The sequence below is a fragment of the Pyrus communis genome, chromosome 9 (genome assembly GCF_963583255.1).
Source record: "Pyrus communis chromosome 9, drPyrComm1.1, whole genome shotgun sequence".
In the NCBI taxonomy this organism is placed as follows: domain Eukaryota; kingdom Viridiplantae; phylum Streptophyta; class Magnoliopsida; order Rosales; family Rosaceae; genus Pyrus; species Pyrus communis.
This window is the reverse complement of record NC_084811.1, coordinates 26,943,273-26,954,314: the sequence shown is the minus strand read 5'-3', so window position 1 is coordinate 26,954,314 and position 11,042 is coordinate 26,943,273. Positions and strand designations below refer to the sequence as shown.

General features: G+C 37.3%; 1 protein-coding gene across 1 annotated transcript; it reads left to right on the top strand.

The window, feature by feature from the left end:
* The first annotated feature begins 7,898 nt into the window (after positions 1–7,898).
* On the top strand, positions 7,899–10,681 carry LOC137744792 (glucan endo-1,3-beta-glucosidase 8-like). The gene is made up of 2 exons (XM_068484590.1): positions 7,899–8,607; positions 9,371–10,681. The coding sequence occupies exons 1-2, from the start codon at positions 8,270–8,272 to the stop codon at positions 10,494–10,496; spliced, it is 1,464 nt and encodes a 487-aa protein (XP_068340691.1). The 5' UTR covers positions 7,899–8,269; the 3' UTR covers positions 10,497–10,681.
* Positions 10,682–11,042: the final 361 nt, after the last annotated feature.

The following is an 11,042-nucleotide window of genomic DNA, read 5'->3' as shown; positions in this document are numbered from 1 at the left end:
TGCAGGTACGAAGCAAAAAATTATTCGACCAAAAACCAGAAAATTATCGACCAAAAAACAGAAAATTAAGACTTGTATATTGTCACCAATAAATACATTACAAAATTGATTTAAAATTTTAGTCTCCTTAACATTATCCTCGCACTAAATAATACTAAAGCACATATTTCACTAAAATATAGTACTTTTGAATCCAAGTATCAATTCATTAGTTTCCCCACCATGATGAATGTTTTTTAGTGTTTGAATATTGGTTAATTGTTTTTAGTGTTCATTAATGATTTTCAATTTGTCCAGTGTTTTAATATCATAAACCTTTTTATGGATAAGAATTACGTTGGTATATTGCTCAATTTGCAGCTCGAGACAATATTTGTTTTAGTCAGACCAGATTGGTGAGCGGTCCAATATAGCACTTAGACATGCCTCCTTTTAATTGCATTGGGCCTTGGGCTCCCTCTTCTTCTTTGGGCTTTGACCTTTCTTGAGATTATCGGGGACTTTTTTCAAACCTATACTATCTTGAGGATCGAAATGGACCCTAAGTTAACAAGTGTAAAGAACCAACATTATATAAACTATTATGAGGCGATGGTGATTGAATCCGGCAAGAACAACAATTGAGTTTACTACTCGAGAGTAATGCATGCAATCATGTAAGATTTTTAAGCAATCATTTTCGGACCAAAAATTTAATTTCAAGTTTTGATTGATTGCTTTCTTTCTTGTCTTGCAGGCACGATGGATGGTGAAGAAAAGAAAAGAAAAACAATACACGATACTTTCACTCTAGGCCCTGATAATGAGATATTTTCACTCATAATAAGGCCCATAGCCATACAGCAAACTCCAAACCCTGACCTACATCTTCCCAACTTTCAATTTTAACAAGAAATATTGTTTATCCTAAATTTTGTGAATCTTCACCCACATAATACCAAAAAGGAAAATTTCAATCCAACTTTTGTTCTGTCAAGTGTCAGCACACACACTAACACACCACACGCCTTTATCATTTTTCTTTTGACTGGAATTGCGAGAGAAACAAAAAAGGCGCAACACTTATTATCGTGTCGACTTGAGATAGAAATGTCACAAGCTACTAAATCATGTTTTTCTTTCAATCCTTTCTCAATTTGTCCGTGAAAATTTAGAAAGTAATAAGTAGGCAATCATTAAATGGAAAAAAAAGTGCTCTATAAGGGTGCATTTGTTGCACCGGACTGTCTCGGACTGAACTAACTTCAGGGACTAAGTTGGATTGGTTTAGACTAGACTAAGCTAGACTAATTTAGTGAAACGTTTGGTGCAGTGTCCGACTAAGAAGCAGGGTAATTAAAATTTGTGAAATTGCAAATTAACAATTGAAGCATCAAACTCAACTGCACAATCCCCACAATTAAATCAAATGATAAAATTACACTACACTTAATTGCAATTGCTTGGAAATGAAAGAAAATATCGAGTTTTTTGTGTATTATATCATTGCAATTTGCATAAACGAACTGCCCTTTCAACTGTAAGCCACCATGGAAACACAAAATAATTACAAAAATTATCCTCCTTCTCCAATTTTTCTCTGTAACCAATCAGTCACTACAACAACAAATACCCATCTAGAATTTTTTTTCATAATTCACCAAAACAGAGTATAAAGAATAAAACCCAAATTCTGCAATGCTAAGAAATAATCAGCAACTCAAATGTCCCAAAATTGTTAAAAATTCAAACCTCATCACCCCACAAATTTGGAGGCAGCAGGTTTCGATTCCTTCTTCACAACCTCACCAATTTCTAAAATTGGGGCTTCGCCAATGATGACTTTGAGCATGGAAAGCTGAACTACGGGAAATCACCAAATACCCATATGGGGAAATCAAATCCATACAACAACATCATAAAATACCCAGAAGGAGAAATCATTGAAGAACAAGAAAATTTCACTACATAAAACGCACTCAGACTTCATCACAACCCAGAAAGGGGAAATTGAAAGGGAAATTGAAAGGGAGATCGAAGGGGAAACGTGCGATTAGGACGAGCATAAGGGGAAATCGAAGTAGTTAAGCAGGACATGGCGAGCGAGCAGGACGAGGATAGCGAGTAGGAAGAAGTGAGCGAGCATGAAGAGGACGGTCTTAGCTAGTCCTCTCGTATTTGGGGGGGCCTCGCTAAGGCCTTCTAACGAAGGAATTAGTTGACGCGAGTCCCACTTAATACCATTAAACTTAGTTCTTGGTGCAGATAAACATGGGATTGCATTAGAAACTAGTCCAATCCAGTCCAGTCCAGAGTAATGAAGCCAAACAAACGCACCCTAACTGTTTTAATATAAAGTATTCTTAGTATTTCTCTTGAATGAGTTTTATAGATACAAAATATTATCTTAATAATGAAACATGTCAATTTTTAAGATTAGACATTACAAAATACTATGTTACATTGTTATTTTTTACAATGTTGTGTTCAAAGTCGTGAAGACAAATTTTTAAAACGGGACCTCAAAAATTATCTTACTGCATTGTGATGTTTATTTTGAGAAATTTTATTTGAACTCATTTAATCTATTTCTACACCAAACTTACTCTAATCACCCATATTGTTTTTTATTAAAGAATTAATATCTCTTTAAACCCAATTTTATTACATAAACTACACTCTCAAATCCAATTCAAAATGTAAAATTATCATCACATCCATTTCCTTTATAAAATAACATCTCTAATTAAATGTTTTTTTTCTTTCAAAGACGCGTCATTTACCCCTTTATATAAGACTAGCATTTCCATGCCTTTTTTTTTTTTTTCCCTTTCTGCTACCACAACCCATCCATGGACTTGGGATCCAAGAGATCATTCCATAGACTTGAATTTGCCAAGAGAATGTTATGCAAGCTCCAGTTCAATGCCTTTTAAATCAAGCATTTTCATGTACTTTTTAAGAAACTTTGAAGTGACATAGAGCTGGGTGTTTTGCTGCTATGTTAATAAACAAATAAACAAATTGGAGCTATTTCGAATAAAAAATGCTAGTTCGTGGTTAAGGTTGAGCAATCTTTATTTGCACCAAGAATCAATTTTTATATCTTTGTAGTACTAATCAAAAGTCCTTGCACTAGTGTTTTGGAGCGCATACAGACGACAAAGAAAAACAAATACAATATAATATAAAAAGTATGAAATTTAATCCAAAGAAGAAGCAAACAAACAAAATATCCATAAATTAAGTCATACCTTACTTGGATGATTAAAAAATTCAAAATCACCATCCATTAATAGAAAAACTTGTTTTTCTCTATCAGAGCTATTAGGGTTTTAGTTGGAATGAACGTAACAAATGATGATGCTATGATTTAATTATAGTATGTGGGTCTATTGATAAATTTGATTTTTATTATTAATTTCATTTTGTATTTAATAGTAATTATGACACACTACGACCGAGATCAGGGCATGCTGGCCGTCACGTGGAAGTGACATAACCATGTGCACAGTGCGGAAGCTAATAAAATAATAATAAAAGTACGAATAAATAAAAACCAGCTATACACAACGTAAGAACATACATGTGCAAGCGTAAGTGAAAAACAAATTCAGAGTACGGAATACCTAATGCAGTCCGGGAGAATCAATACTACAAAAACACACCCAAAGGTGGTCCTACACTGGTGATAATCTGTCAGATATGCGGGGGAAATCCTCTGGAGAGCCACCAAAAGTGCTAGCCAATTAGAACCTGGACGGGCGCAAAACAGAAAGCGTGAGTGGGCAAAAACAAAGCTTTCCAAAAACCATTTCATAAACAAAGTTCTAACCCCTCGCCGTAAAACCTGTATACTTCCCAGAAAATATAATGTACATATATATAAATCATGGTCGGAAATATGCCATGTCAAATGCCTTTAAATAGAATGCAAGTGCTTAGGAAATGTCAAATCAATGTCATGTAATCTGTCAGCCGGAGTCACCTAACGTGACCTGTACGGCTGAATCTAAAGCTCAAATCTCCATTTCACTAACTATACCAGCACACGAGTCGAAACCACCTAAAGTGGTATGTACGACAGGACTGGGTGTAATATAAGTACGCTCAAGTGCTACGATCGCGTGAAGACTGGGCGAATAATCGCAGGTCACCTACGAGTCGGAACCACCTAAAGTGGTATGTACGACAGGACTGTGCACCTAACTTGGATCCAAGATGAGCGTGTGGTGCGGGAGATGAACATCACGTGAAGGACTGTGCCCAACTCTGGGCGGGAGCACTAACACCGGAGGTGCAGATTATGAGCTCTCTAAGCATCTCAAATCACTACTGAAAATAAGCATAGATCATAACTCACCTGACACTTACCTGTGCGCTCGCAGCACCAACATACAATATATATATGCTACTAATAATGCATAAACAAACGGCAAACATAATGCATGGCATATAAATGTATAAACGTTTCCATTCACTTTCTGGGAAAAACGTAAGTATATAGGTATATACGGAAAACCAAAAGCCCACTCACTGATATGTAGAAGGGTCGTAACCCCCTTACCTCGAGTGACCGCGCTCGTCCTCGAGATAGGTCTTACCTATATGCGAAACAACTATAAAAATGTTAATTTTAAAGCACATAACCAACATCACGAAATAACTTCTCATACAATGCTTAAATGGGGTGTATGAATACACCAATGTGATCTACTCAACCTCAGGAATATCCCCATATTTTTAGAAAAATTTTCTGACGTCGCACGCGCCGGCCAAGGCACGGCCACACACGCTGCGCGTGCCTAGCACACTGACGGCGTCGGTTAACACCGTCAGGAATATTCTGTTAAATCTAACTGATGTCGTTAACGCCGTTAGGAATATTCGGTCATCTTCTCCGACCAAACTCCGGCGCGGGAAAATTGGGAAATTTTTAAAACCTTGTATCTTCTTCGTTTTTCAACCAAATTTCACAAAATTGGTACCAAAATGAAGCTTACAACAAGAGGAACAAATCCATACCACTTTCAAGCATTAAAACCCACAGAATCTTGCCAGGAAAACACCACCAACTCCGGCCAAACTTCCCGACGTCCAAAACCTTCAAACGAACCACCCCAAGCCTTCTAAGGACCTCACCAAGCTTCCTACAAGCTTGAAATTCCCAAAAACACAAGAATTAATGTGTGCATGAACAGTGACCAAATCGGAGGATCCCAAGTTCGACGTGAAAACGAAGGTATCCTTACTTGAAATGGGTATGGTTGAACTCCTAAGGACCTAATGAGCACGAATATGTAATTTGTTTCCTCGATCTGTGAAGGTTTCAAGGGTTTTGGGTGTGTCCGTACGAAAAGAATAAGAATGGGAGAGAGAGAGAGAGCTCGGGACAAGGCAGAGAGAGAGGGTGAGTGAGTGTGGTATGTGTGTGGTCCAAAATCAGCCAAGTAACATCCAAAAACAACCACACAACGAAACAACCATACTAGAGGCAAAACCGTCAATTCACCCCTACGATTAGAAAAATTTGGAACGGGTTGTCACAAATTATATAATAGAGTAAAATAGATAATTAACATTAAAATTTAAATTGTGTGTAGAAAAAAGTTAGATAGGTTTAAATAAAATTTCTCGTTTATTTTTTATATATTGGCCCAAATTGAAATTGAAGTTTTCTTAACGTTTGCTAAAAATTATTTTAGAGAGGTATTATATGAACATTTTACTGTGCCCATAGAAAAATAAAAGAAAACGGTAGGTTTATTTCCCAATCTCAAAAAGATTGGATGGCATCTTATCATCGCTATAATGACCGACCAAGACCATGTAAAGTTAAAATGGGTAATTACTTCCTTCAACTTCACGGTCACATTTTTAAATGACTGTACTATCCTCCGTGGTTAACGTTGGGACTTGCCCTTTGGATTAGCGGCTTAGCCTTGAGTCGTGATCATGAGAATTTTTTAGTGTAGCGAAATTTCGGTACAATAAATATCATAATATAATTAATTAATTATTTTTTAAAAATTTTAATTATTTATATTATTACACGTAATTTATCTAACCCTGTGCTCGTATCTTTGCGAACATAACAGAAAATTGGTAGTGGTAGTGCGAAAAAACGTGGGATGTCGGCCGGAGTCAAAATAAGTGGGCCACGTCATCACTGACCTGTAACTTAACTTTTAGATTTCAAATCATGAAATTTAATTTGTATGACATAAAAAAAATGAAATTTAATTTAATTGACGATTTTTGCCCTTTGTATTTTGTCTTATCTTAATTGATACTAGCATATGAGCACCCATAAAATGTGTGAGAAAAATTTTTATTTTTATTTTTGAAATAGAATGAGAGAGGAAGAGAGTGATAAAGAATGTGAAAGTGCGAATATTTTTTTTAATTAAATATATGTTATGATTGCATGTAGGTGAGACTTTGAAAAAAAACAGTAAAGTTTGGTTGTGTGAAATCACATTTTTGCCATATATTTCTTATTCATGTACCGCTTTAATTAGAGGGTTAAAATGGTAATTTCATAGGAATTTGATTGACAATGAGTGTTTTATTAATTAATAGAGATCAGTTGTTACTTTACTTATGACAGGTTTTTTTTATTTCAAGAAGATTAGGATATTTAATCTTGATAAAGAACATTACAAATACATATTATTAAGAACTCAGTCTCAAAAGGATTCTTGCAAACTGGGGACCATTTTTGCTCACACTATCACCACCCTATTTATTATCGTTAAATGAAAGTAAATTTTGATATTTGTGTAGTGGATAAGCACAAATCTCAAAATTCAAACTTATCTAACAATAATAAATATGATGGTGAACACACACCATATTAAATGATGTGAGCAAAAATGCACTCTGCAAACTAGACTAAAAACATTACAATAAAAAAAATGATGTGAGCAAAAATGCACTCTGCAAACTAGACTAAAAACATTACAATAAAAAATCATTAATCGCAAAGCACTAAATAATGCTCGCCCGTGCTTATCGAGAACAACATATTATACAGATCAATAAAATTGTTAAGAATTGAAGAAAACAAGGGTAATTAACGAAAAAGGGATAAGTTTTTCGGATTCTGTGAGGGGTGAAAGTTGCAATTCCTGGAATCGAAAAGCCAAAAGAAAGAGAAAAAGACAAGTGCTTGTTGTTCTGAATTCTGATACATTAAAGGGTCGCTGTGCAGAAGAGAATCGAATCAGAGACAAAGAATCGAAAGAAAGAAACTAAACTCAAGAGACGGACACGTTGCAACTCCCTATTATTCCCTTCCAAATCTCTTCAGGACTTTATTAACTTTTTTAAAGATATTGATTACTATTAATAATTTATTCCCGTGCTCTGAAAGTCTGAGGAGGAGTAGTAAATAGCATTATATAATATTTACTCGTAGGGGAGGTTTTCACTTTTCACAAATCAAAATCAATTTCTAGCCGTTAGAATTGCGAATTGAGGAGGCTCTCTTCCCCTTTCCCTTTCTTTTTGCCCTCAATTTGAAATTGAGAAGTGTGACGGAGACCGATTGACAGACACTCTCCCGAAGCTCATAACCAGAAATTGGGTTTTTGTCCTTGTCGCTTCCTCATTTGGATGTTTGTTCATTCTCCTTCACAAAATTCTTGGAATTTTTTTAACTTTTTGGGGTTTGGGTTTGATCAGATTCGTGTATTGATTGAGATACATAAGGGCAGAGAGGAGAGAGAAGAGAGAGAATATAAGGTCGGTCTCTAAGTGAGGTATGTCGACCAGGCAGACAAGCCAAAGCCAAGGTCGGTGGTGACTTGGTGATGGTGGGTGTCATACTGTTGTCATCTGGATTGGCAGTCACTTTACTAAAAAACGTGTGGAGTGGTAACTTGCCTTTATATACCCTCCCTCCCTCCCTCACCAATCCCCATTTTATTATTGTTGTTATTATTCTCACTTCCTATTCCTCTTCAGCTTTCCTTTTTTGTTATTCCTTGCTAATATTTGTATTTGATCGGATCGGATCGGATTGGATTACCCCTCTTTCTCCACTATATCCCCATCTCATTTTCGTGGGAAAAATAAAATCACTGGAATATCGCTGATTCTCCGACCCACCTGCAACTCTTTCCCTCTTTTTTCTCTTCAGTTAGCATAAAGGAAACTCATTTTTTCCCTCTTAATCTTTCTTCTCTTATTTATCTTCCTATTTACACTATAAAGCCTTTTGCTTTTGTTCCCCGCCCTCCTCCCCTGCCTTTTCCATAAACCCAGAATTTTCCCGGCAAAAGAAAACATGGAAAGGATGATGTGGGTTTTGGTTGTGGTGGCTGTGTTGTGTGTTTACGGCGGTGGTGGTGGTGTGGAAGGTCTTGGTGTGAATTGGGGAACGATGGCAACCCACGAGTTGCCGCCGGCGACGGTGGTTCAGATGCTAAAGGACAATGGGATTCCGAAGGTGAAGCTTTTTGATGCAGAGGAGTCGACCATGAGTGCCTTGCTTGACAGTGGTCTTGAGGTCATGGTTGCTATTCCTAATGATCAGCTGGCCGTCTTGACCAGCTACAAACGTGCCAAAGAATGGGTCCGCCGCAACGTCACCCGGTACAATTTCAACGGAGGAGTTAACATCAAGTATGACTTCAATTTGCTTTCGATCCTTTTGTAGTCCTGATTGATTTCATTGTTCTTGCTATCAAATTTGCTTTTGTGACCAATGCTTGCATGATACGACTGTCCTACTCTGTTTTTAGATGTATTATTATCACAGCACACGAAAAGAAAATAATTTGCATCTAAAGTTTGTCACTTGTAAGCACTTAGAAATACTTTCGAATTGCTTGTTGGTTGACTTGAAATTTCTGAATAGGATTTCTTCATGGGCCCTTTTGAATTGATGATTCAACAATTTATGTTCGTCGAATGTGTTTTGACTTTCTTCTTCTAAGTTTCTATTGGAAATCCTATCCGATATCCGGTTAGTTTAGTTGATTCATCTTTCTGTTTCGGTCCAGTTTGTAGCTTTTCTTTTTTCTTGTTTGCTGTTATGGAGTACATGGACTTCCTTAAGTACCAGTCTTTGCATGATGGGTGAAATTTGTTAGACATGTATCCCTTCTTGGAGGCAAGTTGACCGGAACTATTAAAACAGCACAAGAACTTAGCGGTAACTTTTTTCAAAGATCTAAGAAGTTAAACAAGGAAATCGTTGTTTTAAGTTTTCTCTTCTTTTCTGCATTAGTATGTCATTGGAGTGAGGAATTATCATACTGATGTGCTGTATCTATGTCCTTACTACTGTGTGACCGGGCTTTATTTCAAGGTTGCGGCTTTGTTGAAAACAAAGTCCTGCTACAAGCTCTTCTGTTATCTTATTGTTTTTGTTATGTTTTCACAGATATGTAGCAGTTGGGAATGAGCCTTTCCTCTCATCGTACAATGGTTCATTCCTGAATGTTACGTTCCCAGCACTTCAGAACATTCAGAATGCCCTTAATGAAGCTGGAGTTGGAGATTCGGTAAAGGCTACTGTGCCCTTAAATGCTGATGTCTACGACTCACCAGAAAACAACCCCGTGCCATCTGCAGGAAGGTTCCGGACTGATATTCTTCAACTGATGACCGAGATTGTCCAGTTCCTAGACAAAAATAAGGCGCCTTTCACCATAAACATCTACCCTTTCCTGAGTTTATATGGCAATGACGGCTTCCCATTCAACTATGCCTTCTTTGATGGGGATACCACTCCCATTGTTGACACAACCACTGGGATTCAGTACACCAATGTTTTCGATGCTAATTTTGATACCTTGGTCTCTTCCTTGAAAGCAGTGGGATTTGGGAATATGCCCATTGTGGTTGGGGAGGTGGGATGGCCTACAGACGGGGACAAGAATGCCAATGTAGGGAATGCTTTTAGGTTTTATAACGGGCTTCTGACAAGACTTGGAACCAACAGAGGCACCCCACTGCGAACTGGATACATAGAAGTTTACTTGTTTGGACTTATTGATGAGGATGCAAAGAGCATTGCTCCAGGAAGTTTTGAGCGTCATTGGGGAATTTTCAGTTACGATGGACAGCCCAAGTTCCCGGTCGATCTTTCTGGTCAGGGTCAAAACAAGTTACTAGTGCCTGCAAAGAATGTGCAGTATCTTTCGAAAAAATGGTGCATGTTTAACCCGAACGCCAAAGATGTGAGCAATCTGGCAGATAAAATAAATTATGCTTGCACCTATGCGGATTGCACAGCATTGGAATATGGTTCTTCTTGCAACAATTTGGATGCGAACGGGAATGCTTCGTATGCGTTTAATATGTACTACCAGGTTCAGAATCAGGATGATCAGTCGTGTAACTTCCAAGGTTTGGCTACGTTGACGACACAGAACGTCTCACAAGGGAATTGCAATTTCATAATTCAGATGGCGACTTCATCTGCATTTTCTCTAAGACCCTCCGCCGCCGCCTCCTCATTGGTAGCCTGGCTAGTTATGTTACTGTCCGCTTTGCTGTTGCTATAGGATTTTGTAGATAGCTCGGATGTACTATTTTGTTTTTCTTTTGGCTTGCTGCATTCTTCTGTGGCCTTGCGAGATTATTTTAGTTTTTACAGATCAATCTAATAAAATTGATATCTTAAAAGCTTCAAATTCTGCCTTGTATTTCCAGACCCATAAGAATGCATGTGTTATCGGATTTTCTGTTATCTTTCTTCATATCCACAGACACACTCTTGTTTAGGCTCTTTGGGGGACATCCGATAAAATTGGAATGACATCTTGTTAAACCAACAAAACAAATACAAAGTTTAGGAACTAGCACCACCGTCCATGGCCGTTGCAATTTCGTCATTCACGACCATGGGTTTCATGGATTTTAACGGGAATTCAAGAGACAAAACGATTGAGATGTTGGCTGCTATAAATCTAATTTACATTATTGGGTGTATAATTATCAACAAGTATATACTTAAGGGTGTGATATCCACACACCCCTTTTTAATTCGATCATTTGATCTTCTTCAATTCATTCGATCCGACGATCGAAAATTAAGAGGGTGTGTGAGA

Coding starts and splice junctions, on each gene's coding strand:
- LOC137744792 (XM_068484590.1), top strand. CDS start 8,270: ATGGAAAGGATGATGTGGGTTTTGGTTGTGGTGGCTGTGTTGTGTGTT. Junction 8,608..9,370: donor AACGGAGGAGTTAACATCAA/GTATGACTTCAA, acceptor ATGTTTTCACAG/ATATGTAGCAGTTGGGAATG.